This window comes from Equus asinus, chromosome 8 (genome assembly GCF_041296235.1).
Source record: "Equus asinus isolate D_3611 breed Donkey chromosome 8, EquAss-T2T_v2, whole genome shotgun sequence".
NCBI classification, from domain to species: Eukaryota; Metazoa; Chordata; class Mammalia; order Perissodactyla; family Equidae; genus Equus; species Equus asinus.
The window spans coordinates 60,976,938-61,001,702 of NC_091797.1; the positions used below are offsets into that span (position 1 = coordinate 60,976,938).

Genomic DNA, 24,765 nt, shown 5'->3' on the forward strand with positions numbered 1-24,765 from the left:
TAAAATCTTGTACCCCTGGGAAAACCTTCACTTACTCAGGAAGCATTACCTTTTTTTACGTATTTCTGGATTTAATTTGGTAACGTTTTGTTAAGAATTTTTGCTTCTATGTTTGTGAGAGCTATCGTGTTCTATAACCCTTTTGTTTTGGATTCTCTTTGTATCAGTTAGGAAACTTCCTTCCTCTTATATTTTCTGAAAGAGTTTGTTCAAGAGTATTATTATTTCTCCCTTAAATGTTTGCTAGGATCCACCAGTGAAACACCTAGGCCTGGAGTTGTCTTTATGGGCAGATGATGATGATAATGAAATTTCTTTAATTGATAAAGGACTATTTAGAAGTTCTATTTCTCCTTGAGTCAGTTGAGTCCTTGGTAAGCTGTGTTGTTCAATCATATAACAGCTCTTCTCTGGTGAGTCTTGTGTAGTATGACCCTGTACACCTGTAGCCCAGCCATTGGCAGAGGATCTGCAGGGAACTCACACACAGATTTTTGCCCCCATACCTCCCCTCACCCTGGAGCAACTCCTCTTCTCTTGTGCCCTTCCCCCATAGATTCCAGCAACTTTAACAGGTCTCAACTCTGACCTCCACCTCCTCAGCTCAGGGGCATTGCCATGCACTGTTTGGGCTGCAGCTGCCTGCACCACAATCAGGAAATTGTCCCTGGAAAACAGCCAGAGCAATCAAAGGACACACCCCATGAATTTCCCTTCCTTCAGGGATCACAGTCTTGTACTACCTTGTGTCCGGTGCCAGAAAACCTTTGCTTCATATATACTGTCCAGTTTTACGATTGTTCACAGTGGGAAGGCAAGTCTGATACCAGGTACTCTGTTATGGCCACAAGTAGAAATCACTTTTTGTGTTTATAAGACAAAAATTATTAGTGAAGATGTCCAAACTTCTATACAAAGAGTAGTGGCCCGTCATGACCCAGGTCTGTCTACCCCGTCTCCCCCTCCACTCTTATCTGTTGCCACTCGGCCAAGCACTTTATGTTTCAGACAAACTACACTGCTTAGTGTTACTCTCTTTGCCGCACACACCCATAAATGAGGCTGGTTTGCCTGCTCCTCTTGGGTTCTTGGGTGTTTGGCAAATGTTCCCTTTCTCTTCTAGCTAACTCCTGTTTTTCTTTCAGAATTTATCCTGAGTCCGATGGCTGCTCATATGGCCTTCTTTTTTTCCTTCTCTTTGCTTACTCCTGTCATAGCACTCAGCATAGCAAATTAGACTTGTCCCTTCATTCTTTTTCTGCCTCTTACACTCATGGACAGCAACTATTTCTTATTTGTCTCTAAATGAATAAACACCTGGAAGGTCCATAGTAAATATTTGCAGAATGACTAATGTAATACCATTAATAGGTACTTTCACTTAAGGCACATTATTTAGTGTTTCACTGTTAAAAAGAATTAGCTTTATTAATCTTAGTGTACCAGACTATAGAAATAAACTGCAGTCCTTCAATTCCAGCTGCTGCCCTTCAACCTCAGTGACGCAGCATCTTTAGGGAGCAGGGGAGTGGAGGTAATGGTGTCATCCCATAAGCCGGACTCTATAGCAGCCTGGAGTGAGACAGTTCACGACTTTTATGTTCTTGGTCCATTTGGTATCTTGGGGCTGGTTTCTCTGTGCTCTAACAGGCCACCTGAGAATCTGGCCACAGTGATACCTCTGCAGGACTCCTGCTGCCCCAGATTCCAAGGCAGCCCCACACTGCATCCTCCATTGCTCTAAGCATTCTGCAATGGCTGGTTTCCCTTGCTAGAGAAGAGACATCTGACATCTGAACATGAGATTTTCACTTTATGGGGACTCCTTCTGTTTGCATTTCATTTTGGTGTGCCCTAACTTTTCCTTGCTCTTCCATCTGAAATGAGATGATTTCTTTCTTGGGTGAATTGCTTTCTCGTTTACATGAGCATTCTATAAAGGATTGGAATATCCTATGTCTTAGAATTGCTCTAAATGTGACATTCTGAAATATAGACTCTGATACTGAGACTAAAACTTTCTTGAGATTGGGACTTCTCCCTAGGAAGAATGACTTATTGGTCAAAGCTATTGCTTACTGAGAGATTTTTAAGTCTGTAGAGCCCCAAAGTTGGGTCTTTCCTACTTTTAGCAACTTTAACTGGCTGCTGCCCTTCTTCTAAGGATCGCGATGCCTTCTGTTGTACCTTAAAACCGCCAGCATTTGTATGGGTGAACACAACCATCTGGGAAAGAACCCACGACTTAAACTAATGCTCAGGACTAAACATCATGGAAATTGAAGTTAATTCCATTAGCAATAGACAGATCAGTCTGTTTCTTTCCTACCTATTTTTCAATAATAATAATAATTTTACATTTGCTTTATAGCCATGAATAAATACTTTTCTATCTTCTATATTCAGGAGCACTTTCTATACTATAGAATTTTTTTAAAATGAGTTGGATGAAACTCACCAGTAGAACTTTCTGAGCCCATTGAGAGGATTCTTTGACGACTTTCTACATTTCTCTCTTGATATTTAGTCTATTCAAAATTTCATCGATTTTGATCACCTTTTTTCCCAGAAATGTTTCCTACTTCAACATGTTTATTGAACATGTAAGCGTGCAGTTATATAGAGACTTCTCTTATAACTTTAGTGAATTTTCTCATTATCGAGGAAAGATCACAGGGTTGATTTTTATGATTTTTTAATATGTTATTTGGCCAGGAAACCCAGAAATCTCCAAGTCTGGCCATGGCCCAGCCAGTCCCCTTTTCTGAAGGGACTCCAAGGGAAATATGAGAACAGAGAACAATAGCAAAGTAAAACAAAGGAAAGCGCAGTTTAGTGTCAGCTGGGACTCACCTGGCACCGCAGGGTTGAGTGGCAGGAGCTGAGCTGAGCTGGATCACACAGCTGGCTTCTGGGTAATTGAGAATGGGTAGGACCAGAGCAAGTATCTCGTCATCCCAGTCTGATGATCCAGAGGAAAAGGAGGTAGAAGGCAGAGGGCATTTGCCCCAGTGACTAGTAGCGAGCTGGCCTAGGTCGTCTGCCCCAGGACATTTCCACAGGCCAGCGGTTTCCTGCCCAAATGCCACGTTGGAGAAAAGATAGAAGAGAAAAGAAAGAGATGACTAGTGCCTCCTGACACAGCCACAGCAAGTAGGGACCTGTGTACAGGGGTGGGGCAGCGGTGTATATCTGAACAGGTAATAAATTGGGGAAAATAAGAGTCCCTGAATTGTATATTTTATTTTAGTGTTTTCAGTTAGTACACTTTATGGTTATACATTTTAGTGCTGACGAGTTTTAATGTCGACGTTATAGTGGAAGCGCAATCGCTTCTCAGCCCCGGCAGCTGCTGGTTTGCTCCTGAGTCACTGCAACGCGTATTTGCCGTACGGAAGGGATGCTCACTTTCAAAGGCGACCAGGGAAGGGACAGAGACTTGGGGTACGTCATGTTGCTCTAACGCTTTTTTCTTCATTTCTTATATTCTTTATTATGTCTGGTTCAAATAGGACTTATCACGGATGTTATTGTACATGATGTAGGTGTCTTTCCTCCTTGTGCAGTTCTGAGGTGGCAAAGGGGACATTCTGCTTTTAATCATCTTCACAAGATGTGAAGAATCACCAAATAAGATTTTATCTTGATTGCGGCCTAAATGGAATTTAAAATGAATAAATAAATAAACAAATATATATATATATTTTAAATATTATAAATGCTAGTACAAGAAACAATTCTACAAAAAGTAGGCTTATGAGCTAATCTCCATTGTTCTGCCTTTATATTCTTACTGAAAATTTTATAAAATGGATTGGCTAAAAAAGAATTAATGTTTTTCCCAAAGTTATCTAACTGATATACTCTCTGACACAATTGTTTCAATTGTGGGTCTCGTTCTCTATGTATTTAACTATTTGAGACTTCTTTTCTCCTCGTACCTAAATTAATAGTTTTCACAGACATCATAATTACAGCATTTTACTCTTGCAGGACAAATATACATTTATATTTTAACTGACTGATAGAATTTCAACCTATAAAGTAATAGAATTGCATCTAAGTCTCATTAAGTGAGTATTCAGGTGCAGTCATGAGCTGCATAATGACATTTGGGTCAAAGATGTATCGCATTTATGATGGTGGGCCCAGGGTACAGCCTGGGTGTGCAGTAGGCTATACCAGCTAGGTTTGTATAAGTGCGCTTTAAGATGTTTGCACAACAGCAAAATCACCTAACAATGCATTTCTCAGGACATATCCCCGTTGTGGAGCAAAGCATGACTGTATTAATAGTAAATTGGACTGGCATAGCTTTCTGTAAATCAGTGTCATGCTAATTAGAAATTTTGGTCACATGCCCATTGGTCATTCTCAAGCTAAGGGAGACTAAAAATGAAACAGAATTCAGTTATTTGGGCTTTTATATGCCCAAGGCCAAAGATGAGGCAGAATAGCAGACTTCTGCCACATTGAAAGGTGCAGCTGAAAATTGGTGCATCTTAATATTTACTTACATTTTCTAAATAATTATAATTATGGTGTTATATTCCGTTTTGACCATTTATTGTTTGGGAGAATGTCTTCTGGAATTTCTAAATAGTTCTTTTTTAACTAAAATTTTCTTATTACTTTTTATTATATTATGATCAAATAATGTATACTTTTAAATATATGATTCATTTTTATATTTTATGTATTTCTCACATACTTGATCTGTTTTTCTTTTATAAATTGAGCTGTCAAGGCTAATAGAGGTATGTTAAAATGTCTTATGATGATTGGTTTTGTCAAATTTTCTGTATATTTTTTAAAGCCAGCTTTCTTATGTGTATTTTGGTCCTGTGTTATTCATGTAGAGAAAGTTCATTCCACTGTTTCTGTCTGTAACTGCAGCAAGGTGCGTGAATTCTCTCAACTTCAGTTCCCTCTACTTTTCTGTACTATGTATTGGAGGAGTAAATGAAGTAATTTGTGTAAAGGGGAGAGTGCCCCTTTAATAATAGTTGTCATATCGTCTTTGTGTATTATACATTTCATCAATGGCATTTTTTGTTCTGTTTGATGCATTTTGAATTCTGCCTTGGTGTCAAATTACTATTGTTGTCCCTACTTTCTTTTGGTTTTAGTATGCCTGAAACATCATTCCCCATTGTTTTATTTTTTTGTTGTGGCAAGATATACATAATATGAAATTTGCTATTTTAACCATTGTTAAATGTGCAAGTCATTGGTATTGAGTACATTCACGTTGGACATGATGGTGTTGTACAACCATCACCACCATCCATCTCCAGAACGTTTTTATCTTCCCAAACAGAAACTCTGTCCCCGTTAATCACTAACTCCCCTTTCTCCTCTCCCCCCAGCCCCTGGCATCCTCTACTCGATTTTCTGTCTCTATGAATTTGCCTTTTCTAGTTACCTCATATAAGTGGAAGTGTACAGTATTTGTCCTTTTGTGTCTATCTCACTTAGCATAAGGGCTTCAGGGGTTATCCTTGATGTAGTGTACATCAAAATTCCATTTCTTTTTATGGATGACTAATAGTCCATTGTATGTATTTTTATATTTTGTTTTTCCATTCATCTGTCAATGGACACGTGGGTTGTTCCCACCTTTTGACTACTGTAAATAATACTGCTATGAACATGGGTGTACAGGTGTCTGTTTGAGTCCTGCTTTCAATTTGGGGAGTACATACCTAGAAGTGGAATTGCTGGATCATGTGAAACGTATAAAGTTCTATGCTTAACTTTTTGAGGAACTGCCAAACTGTTTTCCACAGCGACTGCTCCATCCTTTTATTTTTAGTGATTCTGTGTGGATCTGTTTTAGTTCTATCTCTTGTAAGCAGTGCATAGTTGGCTTTTTCTCCTTGACCAAAACTTTCTTCAATTTTAACTATACCAGTAGTTTTGGCAAAAAAAAAAAATACTCTTTTTATTTTATTAGGGCTTGCCTTTAAATGTTTTTCAAAAAATACTCCAATCTCTATTTTTTGACACTAAAGTTAAAAAATTAAAAAGATGCTTTTTGACCTACCCTTCTGCCTCCAACTCTTATATAAGATCTGAAATTTAAATTATTTTTGCGTCTTTGTTATTATCCTATGTACTTTCACCTCAAATCTTGACTTTCTTTAATATAATCAGAAGTTTGAAATTGAGGTTGATGTTATTATTTTATATTTTTATAGGTATTGCATGTTAATTTTCAAGTGTTATTTTTCATATTTCCCTTGAGTCTAGCAACCACATTTGCAGCAGTGTTTCCTTCAACTCTACCTGTAAGTGCCTTTAGTGCTTACAGCTAATGCTTTGAGTCTCTACTTTTTAAGCTTTTTTAGTTTGTTTCATCTTTTAGTCAATTAAATAGACAATACTTTCAAGTGACCTTTTCAAGAGGGAGTGAATGCAGTGTGTGTTCAGATTCGAGGTGGCTTTACCAGGTTGCTCATGAAGTTTAAGCTTCGGGTCCTCTCCCTTGTAGTGTCCCTGTCAATGCCCCATCCTAAAATTGCATTCATAATGCTGCATATTTTTAAAGAAGTTCTCCAAATTTTGTTAGTTTTAGAATCTACAAAGCCTGGATCTGCGCCTGCTTCTTATTTGTTATTCTCTGAGTATATGCATCTGTGGCTTTCATGTGGGAAAGACTTACAGAGCTAAAATCAAAAACCAATCAGATTCTTTAGTCTTTCTAGGAAATATATTTTTCATATCTGGAGTTCCTGTGAGGTATTTTTTTATTCTTGTGATTCAGAAATTTGCTAGATGATGTCACCCCCACTCTCCGTCGATTCCTGTCCTGGGTTTATGCTTCCAGTTCTCATTGTCTCTGAATGATTGCAGAAAGTGCTGTGGGGTGAGGATGGGGGACCCTATTCTGGCTATCTGAAGGCGTGTAACCGAAGAGCAGATGGACAGTTTTGAGAGTCCAGCTTTCTATCCCAGGTTTCAGATGGTGGAGTGGGGATGACATTTGGCCTATCTTCTTCCAAATATGGTAGAGCTGCCATAATTTCAAAGACGCATGGTTATTTTTCTCACTCCAGATCCACTAGCCTTATAATTTGTGGCAAGATCAGCCAGGCTATTTTTTTAAGTAGCAGTTTTATTCACATATAATTTACATACCATATGACTTACCCTTTTTAAGTGTACAACTCAATTGTTTTTGGTATGTTCAGAGATATTTGCCACCATCACCACAATCAGTTTTGGAACATTTCATCCCCTCAAAAAGAAAACCCATACCCCTTGGCTATCACCCTTTTCATTCATTCATCCACCATCCCTAAGCAAGCACTAATCTACTTTCTGTATCTATAGATTTGCCTGTTTCCGACATTTTACGTAAGTGGTGTCATATTCAACCTTTTGTGACTGACCTCTTTCCTTTAGCATAATGGTTTCAAACATTATCCATGTTGTAGCTTATATCAGTACTTCATCCTTTTTTTAGCCGAATAACCTTGCATTGCATGGATATTAGCACATTTTGTTTATCCACTCGTCAGTTGATAGACATTGGGGTTGTTTCCACCTTTTGGCTATTGTGACTAGTGCTGGTATATGCATTTGTAAAAGTTTCTGTGGATATAGGTTTTCATCTCTCTTGGATAGATACCTGGGAGTGGGGACTTCTGAGTTATAGGATAGCTCTATGTTTAACCATTTGAGGAATTACTGTGCTGCTTTCCAAAGTAGCTGCATCATTTGACGTTTGCACCAGCAGTTTAGGTTTTTGATTTCTCCACATCCTCTTCAACACTTGTTGTTACCTGACTTTTTGTTTATGGCAATTCATGTAGATGTGAAGTGCTATCTCATTGTGGTTTTGATTTGCATTTCCCTGATGACTAATGACGTTCAGCATCGTTTCATGTGTTTATTGGCCATTTATATGTCTTCCATGGAGAGATGTCTATTCAGATACTTTGCCCATTTGTAAACTGGATTATTTGTCTTTTTGTTATTGAGTTGTAAGAGCTCTTTATATATTCTTGATACTAGTCCCTTATTAAATATGTAATTTGCAAATATTTTCTCCCATTCTTTGCATCAGCTGTTCACCTTCTTGATATTGTCCTCTGGAGTTCTTTATTTTGATAAAGCCCTACTTACCCATTTTTTCTTTGGTTGCTTGTGATCTTGATGTCATATCTAAGAACCTTTGCCCAATTCAAGGCCTCATTTTTTTGCATGTGGAAATTCAGCTATGCCAGTCCCATTTGTTGAAAAAAAAATTATTCTTTTCCTGAATTGTCTTGGAACCCTTGCCAAAAATCAATTGACCTTAAATGTAAGAGTCAACTCTGAACTCTCTGTTCTGTTCCATTGATCTATATGTCTGACCTTATGGTAGTACCACACAGTATTGATTTCTGTAGCTTTGTAATAAGTTTTGAAATCAGGCAGTGTTAGTCTTCCAACTTTATTCTATTTTTTCAAGATTGTTCTGGCTATTTGAGGTCCCTTGTGATTCCATATGAATTTTAGGACCAGCTTGTTTATTTCTGGAGAAAAGCCAGCTGCAATTTTAATAGGGATTGCATTCAATCTGTAGATAATTTGAGGACTATCACCATTTTGCTAATATTAAGTTTTCCAATCCATGAACCCAGATGTCTTTCCATGCATTTACCTCTTTTTAAATTTCTTTCAGCAATGTTTTGTAGTTTTCAGTGTACCTTTTTTGTTAAATTTATTCTTAAGTGTTTTATTCTTTTTTATGCTATTGTAAATGTAATCATTTTAAATTTTATTTTCACTGCTAGTGTTTATAAATACAATTGATTTTTGTACATTGATCATGTATTCTGCAACCTTGCTGAATTCGTTTATTAGTTCTAATAGTTTTGTAAAGCTTTTTAAGGACTTTTTGTATGCAAGATCATATCATCTGCAAATAGAGTTAGCTTTACTTCTTCCTTTCTATCTGGATGCTTATTATTTCTTTTTCTTGCCTAACTGCCCTGGATAGAACCTCCAGTTCAATATTGAATACAAGTGGTGAGAGCAGACATCTTTGCCTTGTTCCTGATCTTAGGGGGAAGTTTTCAGTATTTCACCATTGAGAATGATGTTTGCTGTGGGGTTTTCACAGATACCCCTTATTGGATTTCAGAAGTTTCCGTCTATTCTTTGTTGAGGGTTGTTATCATGAATAGGTGTTGGAATTTGTCAAATGCTTTTTCTGGATCAATTGAGATGCACATGTGGTTTTGTTCTTTATTCTATTGTTATGGTATACTACATTGATTGATTTTCATATGTCAAATCAATCCTTCATCCTGGGATAAATCCCACTTTGCCATGGTGTATGATCTGATTTATATGTTGCTGGATTTGGTGTGCTGCATTTTCTTGAGTATTTTTGCATACATATTCCTAAGAGATATTGGTCTGTAGTTTTCTTTTCTTGTGATATGTTTTCCTGATTTTACTATCAGGGTAATCTGATCTCATAGAGTGAATTGAGGAGTGTTCTCTCATCTTCTGTTTTTTGGAAATGTTTGTGAAAGACTGGTGTTCATTCTTTTTTAAACATTTGGCAGAATTCACCTGTGAAGACTTCTCATACTGAGTGTTTCTTTGTGGGTAGTTTTTGATTACTAATTCAATATCTTTACTTGTTATAAGTCTATTCAGATTTTCTTTTTCTTCTTGAGTCAGTTTGAGTAGTTTGTGTCTTTCTAGCAGTCTGTGCAGTTCATCTAGGCAAACAAATGTTTTTAGTATTCCCTTATAATCCTTTTTTATTTCTGTAAGTTCTGCAGTAATGTCTGTTCTTTCACTTCTGATTTAATAATTTGAATCTTCTCACTTTTTTTTCTTGGTCAGACTTTCTAAAGGTTTCTTGATTTTATCGATCTTTTCAAAGAACCAGCTTTTGGTTTTAAAAGTTTTCTCAGGGTCCTAGTGGTTAAGTTTGGCATGGTCTGCTTCAGCAGCCCAGGTTCGGTTCCAAGGCACAGACCTACACCACTTGTCGGTGGCCCTGCTGTGGCGGCAACCCACATACGAAATAGAGGAAGACTGACACAAATGTTAGCTCAGGGCAAATCTTCCTCAAGCTAAAACAGGAAGATTAGCAATGGATGTTAGCTCAGGGTGAATCTTCCTCACCCAAAAGAAAAAAAAAGTTTTCTCTGTTGTTTTTCTATTCTCTATTTCATTAATTTCTTCTCTCATTTTTATTATTTCCTTCCTTCTACTTGCCTTAGATTTTAGTTTGCTCTTCTTTTTCCGGTAGCTTAAGGTGGAAGCTTAGGTTATTGATTTGAGATATTTCTTATTTCTTAATACAGGCATTTACAGCTGTCAGTTTTTCCCTCTAAGCATGGGGTTAGCTGTATCCCATAAATTTTGATATCTCTTTATTTTCATTTATATCAAAGTATTTCCTAGTTTCCTTTGCAATTTCTTCTTTGACCTACTGGTTATTTAGTAGTGTGGTGTTTAATTTTCAGATATTTTTGAGTTTCCCAAATTTTCTCCTGTTATTGATTTCTAATTTTATTTCATTATGATCAGAGAACATACTTTGTTTGATTTCAGTCCTTTAAAATTTATTGAGATGTGTTTTATGACCTAATATATTATTTATCCTGCATAATATCCCATGTGCCCTTGAGAAGAATATGTATTCTGCTGTTATTAGGTGGAGTGTTCCATAGATATCTCTTAGGTCTAGGTGGTTTATAATGTTATTCAAGTCTTTTATTTCTCTGCTGATATTTTATCTTATTGTTTTATTTATTATTTAAAGTGGGGTATTGAAGTCTCCAACTATTAATTCTTAGAATATCTATTTCTTTCTTCTATTCTGTCAGTTTTTGCTTCATGTATTTTGGGTCTCTGTTACTAGGTACATACATGTTTATAATTATTGTATCTTCTTGGTACCTTGAGCCTTTTATCTTTATTAAATGTTCTTCTTTGTCTCTGGTGTTAACATCTATTTTGTGTGATAGTGGGATAGCCACTCCAGTTGTTTTGTGTTTACTATTTGCATAACATATCTTTTTCCACCCTTTTGCTTTCAACTTATTTGTATCTTTGAATATAAAGGGTGTCCCTTGTAGACAGAATATAGCTGAGTCATTTTTTAAAAGAATTTCTTATCTGTCAGCCTCTGCATTTCGATTGACCTGTTCAATCTATTTACATTTAATGTATTTACCAATAAAGTAAAATGTAGGTATGACATTTTCCATTTGTTTTCTGTATGTCTTATGTCTTTTTTGTTCCTCTGTTCCTGCATTACTGCCTCCTTTTGTGTTTAGTAGATATTTTCTGATGTACCATTTCAACTTTCTTTCTTGTCTTTTACCATATATATTTTAGTCATTTCCTTAGTGGTTGCTCTGGTAATTACAATTAACATCTTGACTTGTAACAATCTTGTTCAAATTAATACCAACTGAATTTCAATAGTGTACAAAATTTTGCTCCTCTATAACTCTATTCCCTCCCCCTCCCTTGTGCAATTATTTTCATATGAATTACATCTTATACATTGTATGCCTATCCACACAGATATATACTTATTGTTTTATTCAGTTGTCTTTTAAATCAGATAGGAGAAAAAAAGAGTTACAAAAAGTAGATTTATTCTTTTTGGGGGGTGGGGGGAGATTAGCCCTGAGCTGAAATCTGCTGCCAATCCTCTTTTTGCTGAGGAAGACTGGCCCTGAGCTAACACCTGTGCCCATCTTCCTCTACTTTATATGTGGAACAGCATGGCTTGCCAAGGGGTGCCATGTCCACACCTGGGATCTGAACCAGCGAACCCCAGGCCACCAAAGTGGAACAAGCACACATAACCGCTGCACCACCAGGCCAGCCCTACACTGCCTTTTATATTTACCTTTACTGATGCTCTATTTCTTAATGTGGATTCGAGTTACTGTCTATAGTCCTTTCATTTCAACCTGCAAACCTCTTAATTTCTATTGTATTTCTTATAGAGCAGTTCTACTAGTGACAGTTCTTTCCTTTTGTTTATCTAGGACTGTCTAAACTTTCATTTGAAATGACTGTTTTTCAGGATATAGAATTCTTTATTGACAATCTTTTTCTGTTAGTGCTTTGGGTATGGCATCCCACTGCCTCTGGCCTCCATGGTTTCTGATGAGAAATCAGCTTTTAATCTTATTGGGGATCACTTGTACTTGATGAGTCATTTCTTTCTTGGTACTTTCAAAGGTCTCTCTTTGGCTTTGATTTCAACAGTTTGATTATGGTGTGCCTAGGTAGTTATCCTACTTGATGTTTGTTAAACTTCTTGGATGTGTGTATTGATGTTTTTCATCAAATTTGGGGCCATTATTTTTTCAGTTATTCTTTCTGCCCCTTTGCCTCTCTCCTTTCCTTCTGGGATTCCCATTACACATATGTTGATGTACTTGATGGTGTCATAGAGGTCTCTGAGGTTCTGATCATTTTTCTTCAGTCTTTTCTCTGGTTCTTCACACTGGGTAATCTCAGTTGACCTAACTTCAAGTTCACTAACTCTTTCTTCTGCTGCAAATCTCCTGTTGAACCCTCTAGACATTTTAAAATTTCAGTTACTATAACGTTTAGCTTCCGAATTTCTGTTTGGTTCTTTGTATAATTTCTCTCTCTTTATTGCTTGTCTCTATTGGGTGAGACAGTGAAACATCGTTCTTATACTTTTCTTTAGTTCTTAGCTCTTTAGTTTTCCATTCTTTTCTTCTCTGAACATATTTAAAATAACTGGTAAGTCCTTGTCTGGTAAGTCCAACATCTAGGCTTCCTCAGGGACAGTTCTATTGATTGCTTTTTTCTCCCTTTCTCTGGGCCAATTTCTTGTTCCTTTTTTTTTTTTTTTTCCTTTTTTATTGTCCCTTTTTTATTTTTAGGAAGATTAGCCCTGAACTAATCTGTCGCCAATCCTCCTTTTTTTGCTGAGGAAAACTGACCCTGAGCCAACATCCATGCCCATCTTCCTCTATTTTATGTGGGATGCCTGCCACAGCATGGCTTGACAAGTGGTGCATAGGTCTGCACCTGGGATCTGAGCTGGTAAACCCAAGGCCACCAAAGCAGAATGTGCAAACTTAGCTGCTGCACCACTGGGCTGGCCCTCTTGTTCCTTTCTATGACATAATTTTTGTTGAAAATGGGGTATTTTAAATAAAATAATATTGCAACTCTGGAAAGCAAAGTCTCTTCCCTCCCAGGGCTTATTGTTTTTGATGTTTGTTGTCTTTTGTTTAGTGACTTTTCTGAGCTAATTCTGAAACTCTATATTATTTGTTGTGTGTGGTCACTGAAGTCTCTTTTCAGTTAGTTTAGTGGTCAACTAATGATTGGACAGATATTTCCTTAAACACCTGAAACCAATAAATCTCTCAGTCTTTGCCAAGAGTCTCTGTGTGGGTGTTGGGTGTGCCTTCAACAGGCGGTTGTCAACAGGCAGTTGACAACTCTGCCTTAGCCTCCGCTTCTTTCTTGCACAGAGCCTCAAGGTCAGCCAGAGGTGAGAGCTTAGGGCTTCCTCAGGTCTTTCCTGAGCATGCACACAGTCTTCTAGAGTTTCAGAAATTTGTTGGAGATTTTCAAAACCCACTATGAACATCTCATTCCCGACCTTGTCCTTCTTAAGTGTATTTGTCAGCCTGTTGTTTGCCCAAACTGTTATCACCACCTCAGGCAGCTATGACATTGAGCAATAGCTGCTGATTTTTTTCAACAAATGCCCTTGGGGAAAAAGCTCTTCCTCCTTGGTGAGATTAAGTGAAGACAAGTTCTCTGAGTGAGATTTTCCAAAGAACCTGCAGGGACGTCAATTAATGACCATTCTCTAGGAACGAGGCTTTGGAGGGGCTCCAACCCCATCTGCCTCCTCCAGCGGCTGCCAGGCTTCTGATTTTCACTGTGACTGTGGGGCCGTTGGTTTACAAGTCTACCACAGAGGCTGGTAGGGAGGGATGAGTATGCAGCAAGTTCAAACACCCCAAGTTTGCTCTTGTAACTGAAACTCGGGCTTTTTTTTAAAAAAAAAAATGCTCCCCAGATTGTTTCAAGCCTTTAGTTAATTTCCAGAGTTTGGAAAAAGTTGATTTGGACAAATTTTGAGTGTTTTCATTGGTTTTATGGAGGGAGATGATTTTCAGAGGTTTTTTTCTCCTCCATTCCCACTCATGTCACCCCTTTTAAAATCTTTAATCAGATTATATCACAACCTCCTTAAAGTCTTCCAGAGTCTTCTCTTTCAGTTCAAATCCCAATCCCTCAGCAGGGCCTCTTAGGTCCTGCAGAATTTTGCCCCTGCTGCCCCCCTCATTGTGGCATGTCGCTCTCACTCTTCTCACCGTTAGAGCCACTCTCTGCTTCCTTCCATTCCTTGAATACATCAGGCTGGTTTGTTCTGGTCATTCATGACTCAGCTCATTGCCACCTCCTCATAGAGATTATGCTTCCCCACCCCACCCTCACTCTCTTTATCACATTACCCTGGTTTATTTTAGCCTGAAAAGATCTTGTAATTTCTTTTTTATTTTTGAGGAAGACTAGCCCTGAGCTAACATCTGCTGCCGATCCTCCTCTTTTTGCTGAGGAAGACTGGCTCTGGGCTAACATCCATGCCCATCTTCCTCTACTTTATATGTGGGACGCCTGCCACAGCATGGCTTGCCAAGTGGTGCCATGTCCGCACCCGGGATCCAAACCGGTGAACCCCAGGCCGTCGAAGCAGAACGTGCGCACTTAACCGCTATGCCACTGGGCTGGCCCCAGATCTTGTACCTTCTTTATTGTATATTAGCTCTCTCCTTCACTAGACTGTCAACCCCATGAGAGGAAGGCCTTGTCTGTCTTCTCCTCTGCTACATCCCCATTGCTTAGAACACTTTTTGGCATATAGTTAGGTATTCATTGTTCAATGAATTAAAAGCTATGTTCACAGTTTACAAGCAACAAAAAGAGACTCACTCCAGTTCTTAAAGGGGATTAGAACTTTGTTTTTCTTCCATAAAATTTCTCAAATCTTTATTGTGGCTGTTAAAATAAAGTTAATACACTTTCTCTTGACAGAGAGTTTTTATAATTGTTTCGGTCTACATCATAGTTATAGTCTACATTCGTTAGGCCCAATGTACATTCTTAATCCCCTTTCTCTCCTGGTCTTATATCTTAAGACCTCTGTTTATTTTAGAATTCAACTTTGTATGTTGTATAACCCCAAAGATCATTTTCCTTCCCTTAGCACTAAAAAAAACTCACAGGAAATTCTGAGGAGTTTCAGTCTCTAAAATGGGACACCATAAGACCTGAAAGGAAATTGAACTATAATAAGCTGTAGAAAGTAAGACCTGTGGAAGTTTTGGTTGTAAATTAGGCTCTTCGGCATACAAATCTCTTCTTCATGCTATCACTTAAGGTACTTAGTGCTAAATTATTCCCACAAGGTAACCAAACCAAATCTGTATTTAGTATGAGAAAAGTTTTCAACTTTCCCCTGCCAGTCTTAGGTTTAAGAACCATTTTTCCTCTTATGGCATTCCTTGCAGAGATGAAATCTGTGACATTATTGTGGGTCCTTTATTAGTGTCATGGTGGTGAGTACGCTGAGGTGTGGCCTGTTGAGTCATTCTGTGTAACTAACTCCGCTCTAACCAGGAACTGAGCCGTATCCATAAATGTAAGAGATCCAACACCAGATGTCAAAAAGTCAATGTTTATTTAGGAAAGGAAATAAGTCATTGAGTGATTAACTCCTAGAAGCAATAGCTAAACTTTTGAATCATCTGAATTTACTTTAAAGGGCCAACATTTATTCTTTACTTTGCAGTTGGGATTATTTACTAGACACTTGGGTTTCAATGAGAAAACAACATGTGCACCTGTCAATGTCAAGAGTTTCCTTTTTATGGTTAGTCTGTAAAATTAGCCTGGTAAATTCAGCGGTTAATAATTTCCTGCTCTGAGAGGAGATTTTAAAGCTTACCAGGATCGTACCTGTGTAGATTCCACTCACGTGTATACTCCGGGAGGTAGGGAGTAGCCTGTACACAGAGAGAAGGCTGCTGGAAGCCGGAAACACATGGCAGTGAATGGCATAGGCTGGTTTTGAGAAGGGTTTTCTTCAAGAAACATGTGTCCCTCCAAATCTTTATCATTTAAAAAGGAGAGCAAAAGGTGGCCCTGTCCTTCCATTGTAGACGAGTCGTGGGATAGCTCATTGACTTGGCACACACCGTGCTGAGAGGTACTGGCAAGCTTGCTTGGCTGGTTACAGCATGATGCTAACAGAGCCCAAGGATGCCCTGTGTGATTCATCTCAGGTCAGTTCATTTGGTTCAGGGGAAGAGAGTCCAACCCAAGGCCACAAGCATTACTCTTGGCCATTCACCTAAACCCAAACCATTTAAAATTCTGTCACCCAGTTATTTTCCGTAGAGGGAGACAATGGTAAACAGCCTGTAGAAGTCACTTTCCAAATGCTATTCTCTTGGTTTGTCCAAGTTCCAAGTTTATTTCTAAATAGAAATGTTCCTTAATGTGGTTTAATGTATTTTAATAGCCACTTAATGGGAGAATTGTACAGATTGTATAAAATATATTTAAACATTTGTTAGCCTATTCATTTAACCAATATAGAATATGTGTTTGGGACCAGGTTCCAAGAATACAAAAGCCAGTAAGAAATAATTCCTGCCATCAAAAAGCTTACAATGTAATTAATACCCAGTGTTAGTTATTTCTAATATACAGACGTTTTGGGAGGAAAACAGTAATATGAGGTTAAATGAAATTCAAATAATCTCACACAGTTCTGTTGGTAAGCTTTTTTTGTTAAGATTGGCACCTGAGCTAACAACTGTTCCCAATATTTTTTTTTCTGCTTTTTCTCCCCAAATCCCCCCATTACATAGTTGTATGTTTTAGTTGTGAGTCCTTCTAGTTGTAGCATGTGGGATGCCACCTCAATGTGGCCTGACGAGCAGCGCCATGTCCACGCCCAGGATCTGAACCAGAGAAACCCTGGACCGCTGAAGTGGAGCATGTGAACTTAACCACTCGGCCACGGGGCTGGCCCCTATGGGTAAGCTTTTTATTTTTTTCTTCAAATTAAAAATATCAAACCTGTTTCTCTTGATGTTGCAAAATAAATAGTAAATATCTATTCTAAAAATTTTCTTTCTGATAAGCATAATATATATAGATAATAACATATATAAATTAGTTCCAGGAATTTTTTAAAAGGAATCTAAATTGAGTATCTAATTTGAGAGTATAGTTCTGGGGAGTAGTAATTTTTATGAGTTTTTCATTCTTTCATATTCATTTTAGAAAATTTAGAATACACAAACCAAAAAGAAGAAAATAAAATTTGCCATAATTCTATCACTCAGATGAAACCAGATACTCAGGTATATGTTTCAGAATATGCCTTCCAACCCTTTATTACAGACATAATTAACATTTATTGTATATGTAACAATAACTAACATCTTAGCATGCTGCTAAGCCCATCACATGCGGCATCTCCTTTAATGAATGGGCTCAGGCTCTGTGCGTGTGGCTGTTTTTGATGTAATATACTGTGTGATGCTTCCTTCTCACCAAATATTCTAAGGCTCATTGTAAGTGGCTGCATAGTGTTTTAACCATAGATGTAGTTAATCAAGATTTTAAATTTTTTTAAACTTATTTTTGCTATTGTAATAAATGCTAGTAATGAGCATGGTTGTTTTTAGTAGCAAACAAAACAAAACCCAACAAGCAAGAAAATATTTTGTAACCTCCGAGGTTCTTTCTTTGGGATACAGTCTTAGAAGTAGTTCTGAAAACAAGCCCTTGAACAGTTTTAAGGCTTTTAATAGATATTGCCAAGAAAATATTCTTTTTGCATTCAATGTCTGTATTTCCAGAACACAATGGACTTAATGATGGTCTTATATTTTTCCGTAATGTAAACAATCTATTCTGTTAGGACACAGAGTGCACTCTGTCACTCCTCTTGGGCCGTCCCTTCAGCAGCCACAGCTTTTGAGGTGCCAGGAACTCACCCAAGTGGCAGAACCATGGGACACTGTATTGGGCTCATGGTACCTACATATAACACTGGAGGAGGCCAGGCAGTTGCCTTTCTTTCAGCTCAGAGAAATGAATTCTAATGCATTTGTATAAATTTAAATACATAATGAAGGTTTTTATAGGTTAAAACCTACACTGCAACTTTTTTTTCCATAGCCCACTCCTATCACCATAACATCCAAGTTCTGAGACATGTGGCTGAGGAATTATCGAGAAAGGTTAGAAAGGGGCACGTGTAATCCGGTGGTGTGGGGACATTTGAACTTGGAGGTCACATCTGAGGATCTTATGCCCTTCTGGGCTCTGGGCATCTTGAGACAAACAGTATCCACCTTCAGCCCTGGAAACATCTCCAGAAGATTCTGGATGCTCTCAACATTGGCCCCAAGGAGATTGCTTAGATCCTCTGTATGACCTTGCCAGGGTCAAGCAGCAATAGATAAAATAAATATGAAGATCATATATAATGTGCATGTCAAACAGGGGGACGTTAAGAGGTCAATTCTAATATACTCTTAACACAAAAGGAGATTCTATTCATCTTTTAAGACTGAAGAAAATGCAAATCTTGGTTAAGTATTGGAGAACTGTAAAGATTCATCTAGGGAGACAGAAAGAATAATAGTGGTCAGGACACTTTGACCTTGTCCTCTCCCCCTCTCATGTGCTTTCCAATTCCTCATTGGTGTGGATTTCATTCTGAAACTTTCTCTCTGGTATTATTTGGTACTATATCTGTGACTTTGTTTTGCCCCTTAGATGAAATGGTATAGTGTAATTGGGAACTTTTAAAAAATATTTTCTCAGAAAAATACCAGGCACGTAAATTAAAGAACAAAACAAAACAAAACACTAATTATTTGAGTCTCTTATCACCCTACTCCCCCACAAATAAACAACAGGACTCATGTGTGAGTTCTTCAGAAAAGGAATTAACTGATAAAAGACTGGTAATAGTAGTTCCTTCTTCTTTGCGGAATCAAACTATTAAAAATAGTTAAAAAGCACCTGCACGCTGGTGGGCTTATCAGTACTTTGAAACATGCAATCATGTTTCCTGTGTTAGTTTAGAAGGTGGGGAAGTAGTTGTGTATTGACTTTGGTCTGCGAGGGTGCTAGTTAAGAGTTCTTTTGTTCCACGCTGTGTTACTTACGAGTCACTTATGATGGGCTTCCCGATTCATACTCTACCGACACATTGCAGCGAAGCACTTCGAATCAGGCCTCAATCGTTTCTTAGGTAACAGTATTTTTAAGGCTAAAAAAACTTCTTGTACCATCAATGGTACATTCAATAAATGTCCTTTGATAAGCTTGTGGTTTAAAAAATGAATTTTTTGCCTTAAGGTAGAAATAAAATCATGAATTTAATTTCAAGTAGGACACTTTTCTGGCTTCTGTAGATTTAGGTAGGCCCAAGGGAATGAAATTCCTGGGATAATATTTTCAGTCTCAATATTGTAAATATAAATGTTGCTTATCAAACAGATTTTCCATTACAAGTATGACTTTTTCAAATTTGTGTATGCCTTCAATGATTTTTATTGCTCCAACTGTATAGTATATTGGAATATACCTTCAATTTTATAAGGAAAGTTAATAATGATAAAATAAGCATAAACCTATTTTCTCACCAACTTTCAAAAAAGACCTCTGTTCCATAAAGTGAGATATGACCTGACTGGTGTGAAACCTATCAAAATGTGATGTAGATTAAGTGGTTATATTTAGTATTTAGCAAGATCTTTTACTGTGTTTGCTAATCTTAAATTTATTATTACTGTTGTTTATGACATAAATATAATATATGTATGTATATGTGTGTAGATATATATACACATATATGTATATATCTACATGTATAAAATTCTTCTTAAAATTGAGAACAGTGTTTTTAAAAATCATGGTTCTTACATATTCAACAAGAACATTTATTAATCTTGTATCAAACACTTATTATTATATGCCAAATCCTTACAAATATTTTTTTTTCTGTTTGAGATGATAGTAACTGTGAGAAGTCTTCATTGTGGCCTCTCCAACGGCAATTAAGCATTCAACTTTAAAATGGCACGTTTACCTGCTTTAGTTGTTACCGATGCTTTCATTTTTAAAGACATCTTTACTAATGGTTTTCACAATACACGGAAATGCTCTCTATAGGATTTCCAAATTCCTAACAATGCCCTCTTACCATTACTTTGGCTCTGTGTGTGTGTGGCTTGCCTTTCCTTCAGCCGCTTCATTTTCCCCCCAAGTTCCCATTGTGTGGCTGGATAGTGAGAAATTATATGCCTCTGAATATATCCAGTGGTGTTGCAAAATTCCCCTTCCTGACACTTCCACCTTCTCTGGTGGATTTTCTCTCCTTAAAAGACGTCTGTACTTGACTATATTAAAACTAGGACTTCCAAGAAACATTGTGTAATTGAAAGAATATAGAACTTAAAAATGGAGGCAGAGGTGGCCAGCTTCCTGGAAGCTGGCTCTCCCTTGGGCACACCTCTCGTTTGCAGCACTTGTACGTGAAGGCTTCTTATTCTCCCATGCAACGTTCCTCGGGCGTCAGAGACGGCGAGGGCGTCCTGCTTGCTCCTCACTGCTGCTCTCCACAAGGCAAAGTAGTACACTGGAAGCAGCTTTTCCACCCTCAAGCAAGAGCCCGTTGCACCTTTGAAATGGAAGAAATGCCACCTTTGTCATTAATTCATAAATCTTTATTGAGGGTGCCAGAATTGTATTAGGCCTTCGGGAAACAAAAATGAAAAAAACACAACCTGTGACATCTCTGAGCTTCTAGTCTAGGGAGAGCGAGAGAGAGACAATCAACAGATAACAATGGGGTGAACATTCTCTGAGAGGTGTGAAGAGGTGGAATCGGAGAAGAGAGAAGTGTCTGCTTGACTGGGGAGGTCAGACAGTCAGGGAATGTTCGTAGACGGTGTCAACGCCTAAGTCTCACTGGAGGAGCTGGCCATACAAGAAGGGGGATTGTAGACACAGCTCGAAGCCTGGGCAAAGAACTAGACAGGAGAGAGAACCCATCCATCCTCAGGGAAGGAAGAGCGCTCAGTGTCTTGGGAGTGAGGGTGTGAGGCTGGGAGTGCTAAGGGATGAACGAGGCAGAGGTTGGAGATGAGGAATTTGGATTTTATCCTGGTGCAGTGGGAAGCTTCCATCAGTTTTTAGCAAGACCGTGCTGCAATACAATTTGCATTTGAATTTAAAGGATTGGCAGTGGGCAAGACTGAAAGGGTAGGAGATTGGTGAGGGGAAGCATGTACCCAGCAAAATCAGGCCAAAGAGGCTGAAGGGCCCAACTCAGTAATGGGTCAAGAGGCTGGAGAAAAGGGGAAGAAGGCTGAGAACTAGCAGGAGGTTGGATGGGTGGGCTCGGAGCTGTCCCAGCGTGTGGAATACTGGTGACTGTCCCCAAGTCAGAGAGCCCTCTCCCTCTCCGGTCCACAGCTGCGGCCTCACAGACAACTTCCCTTCCCTCTTGTCCCTTTCTCCCTTCTCTCTCTTTCCCATCTCCCAGAGTAAAGCCAAGCTATTCTTTCAGTGCGTCTTCCAGTCTGGACTTCAGGATCCTGCCTAGCTCCTCCCTCTCCCTCAACCCCCACTCCCTCCTGGTCGCCCAGTTTTTTGATGCTACTGAGAGTTTCCCCAATCTGTCTCTTTTCTCTCAAGCCCCTGCCGCTGCTCTAACTCAGGCCTTAATCTCCCTCTTCATATCTCCCTTCTTCCTCCTCTCTGCCTTTGAAATCTTTGTTGGCACTCATTTGCACTAACATTGATCAGAGATGGGAGGAAGTAAAACTCATCCCACCTAGCTCTTTTCACTTCTTTGAAGATGAGATTTAAGCAAAGAACGAATGACATTTGGGGAGTTTTTTTAAAAAAACAATTTAACCTGCCTTTTTCAGTTTAATAAGGGTTGATCGAATAACAGAATTTCAACAACTTCTAGAACACACTGAATTAAACAGCAGCTCTTCCTCTAAAATTACCAATGAAGAAACTGCCTGTCCCTTCCTGTCTCCCTTTTCCCTGAGAAAAAGCTAATGTATTTCAATGAGGAACAAAGAATTTTTTTTTAATTCACCCATATTGTATAGGAAAGTGATTCTACATTCTGGAAAAAAATGACTGCAAGGGATTAGTCTTGATTACGGCAAATATCTAATTCAAATGTTCTGTACCGTTTCATTTATTCTAAAATACAGATGATTAAAATGAGAAACAATTCCCTAAGAACAGTGTGGCTAACGCTACTCTTGCGCTGTTTTTGTGGAGGTAGGAAGTTCCCCTAGAGCTTTTGCCAAATAATGTGTCCTGGTTCGAGCAGCCACTAATACCAGATCTAGGTAGTGGCTCTGATCTCTTTTTAATAGATGGCATTTGATACCGGATTAGTAAAAGAGACTCTCCTCTCTCATCATGGCCCTTTGTACCCGAGAACTTTCTCTACTTGCCTTAAGGATATGTTTGAAGACTTTTATGCATCAGAACATGTCTAGAAAACTTTGGCTTGAAGGGGAAAGGATTTATATATTGCTGAACGGGTGTGTCTCTGGAACAGAAAGGCGCAGACTAGAAGCCATAGAAGCCATCGGGAGAAGAGGAAAAAGAAAGCCTATTCCTTCTTAGAATTCAGTTTAAACAGACAATGCATGAAGTTATTTGTACTCTTTGTTGAAAGTCATGATACAGACATGATCGCAAGAATGGTGATTTTAGAGGCCCAAAATTAGTGAATTGCACACATTTGTAAGAATACAATAGTAATTTTAGAGCAAATGAAATGGCCAGTTAAGGAGCTGCTTTGGAGATAGGATGGGACATTATTGAAATCTGACAAATTTCTGTTTGTGAAGTACCTCAGAACTGCCACAAATTTGTGAAGCTCCCAGGCTAAACCCGAGCAGGGGCAGGGGGAGTAGGGGGCTACCCAGCAACCTAGAAGACTTGGCCTACCCTGATCCAAGGATGACACCCTTTTAGCTGAAAGCACGTCTATGCACAATGACCCTTGGCCCTAGACATGGTAGTAGGAATCCTCATGATGGCACAATCTATGTTGTGATGGCAGAAAACACAAAGGACATCAAGAGTGAGAACATTTAGGATCTAGTCCCATCTGTTCCACTTGTTGGCTCTGTATCACACACAGCAAAATCTTAATGTCCTTAACTCTCATTTTTCTCATCTCTAAACACGCAGCATGATACACTTTTCCTTATGGACCACCAAGGATGTGGTAAGGAAGGGTCACGGGAGAAGACGGAGGTGAGAGAAACTTGCAAGAGGACTTCAGAAAGACAAGGTGTTGCTCTGTTGCCTGGGGCGTGCCTGTGGATCTTCCAGAAGGCCAGGGAGTCCTGCGAAAGGAAAGGGGGTCATGAGGAGGACTTTTGCTTTATCTCTATTGTTGGAATTTTAAGTAATGAGCATGTATTAATAGACTATTTGTAGAAATTTTAAAACTGAAAGAGTACAGAAATAGAACTACTTTTTAAGGAATATTTTATCAGTTATAGAAATTTAATGTAAAGGAAGTAACTCATTTGTTTTGCTCTTTAAATATAGCTCCACGATCCTTCATTATTCTGAGATCCAAAAAGCTTTGAAAACAAAGAGTTTTTAAAATAGATTTGTAGCAGCAAACTTATTTGATGGTAAAACATAACCTGAACTAACGTTGTTAGTCTTTCTTTATTCCTTTACTTATGCTTTGTGTAAATGGACACATTGATAATGTGCTATATAATACCTAATATACTAACCATTTTGACTTTTGAAGAAAAAAATTCTGATATATCTTGACCCCAAAGGTTTTATATAAGGTGCCTGAATATGCATATTAAATTCATGCATAAGACAGATACTCTAGTGGCTCTTTCTAGATTTAGTCAGGATAAACCCAAGGACCTCAGATCTAGTAATTTTTCTGAGGGCATAATTCAATATAACAAGCACCTACTGTATTGTGACTTTGAGGAAAAGATCAAGATTAACAACAGGTAATTGCCGTCTCCAAGGAATTCACATTAGAGTGAGGCATGCACTTCCACTTAAAGTTAATACAAATTGCATTGAAATCAATGCTGTAACAGGACTGTAATCAGAGAGCAAAGGTGAGTGAGAGCCCAGGACCCCTGGGGTAGAAGGAGGGGCCCAGACTGGAGGATGGTGAAAGAGAAAACCGTTTCAAGTCCCGATATTTTAATTCCTTTTTCTTTCCAAGTAATACATTGTGTTGTTGACACCGTTTCTGTAAGACCTAAGAAGCCCTGTGGAATCAGGATCCCCAGAACGTTCCCCAGGTTATGAGACACTGAAAGTGCAGACACCAGGGGATGGTGACCCAGTCATTCGGAATTATGGCGGGCAGTAGTCAAAGGTCTTCCTAACCAGGGGTGGTGCTGTTGCAGAGGGGCCGTTTCATCCAGAAGTGGGGTTCAGGGTTACAGTTGTCCCTGAAAAGGCAATGGTAAAGCCTCGCTTTTTTGATGGTTGATATTGAAACACATCCCTTGTAAAGCCACCAAGAGTAGTGGACAGTGAAGAAAGAAACTGGTGATTAAAACTTAATCAAATTGGGGCTGGCCCTGTGGCCGAGTGGTTAAGTTTGTGTGCTCCGCTGCAGGCAGCCCAGTATTTCGTTGGTTCGAATCCTGGGTGCGGACA

The 24,765-nt window shown here is 38.5% G+C and overlaps 1 protein-coding gene across 2 annotated transcripts in view; it reads left to right on the forward strand.

Annotated features, from left to right (window-relative positions):
- Positions 1 to 23,959, forward strand: part of BLOC1S5 (biogenesis of lysosomal organelles complex 1 subunit 5) — a 110,298-nt gene extending 86,339 nt beyond the window's left edge. For both annotated transcript variants that reach the window (XR_011505225.1, XM_070515637.1), the window contains 2 exons: positions 16,911 to 17,080; positions 23,299 to 23,959. Coding sequence is in view for 1 of the 2 variants with exons in the window: in XM_070515637.1 (XP_070371738.1) it covers positions 16,911 to 17,045 (135 nt within the window). In the remaining variant the exon portion in view is untranslated. The remainder of the gene's footprint in view (positions 1 to 16,910; positions 17,081 to 23,298) is intronic.
- The last annotated feature ends 806 nt before the right edge of the window (positions 23,960 to 24,765 follow it).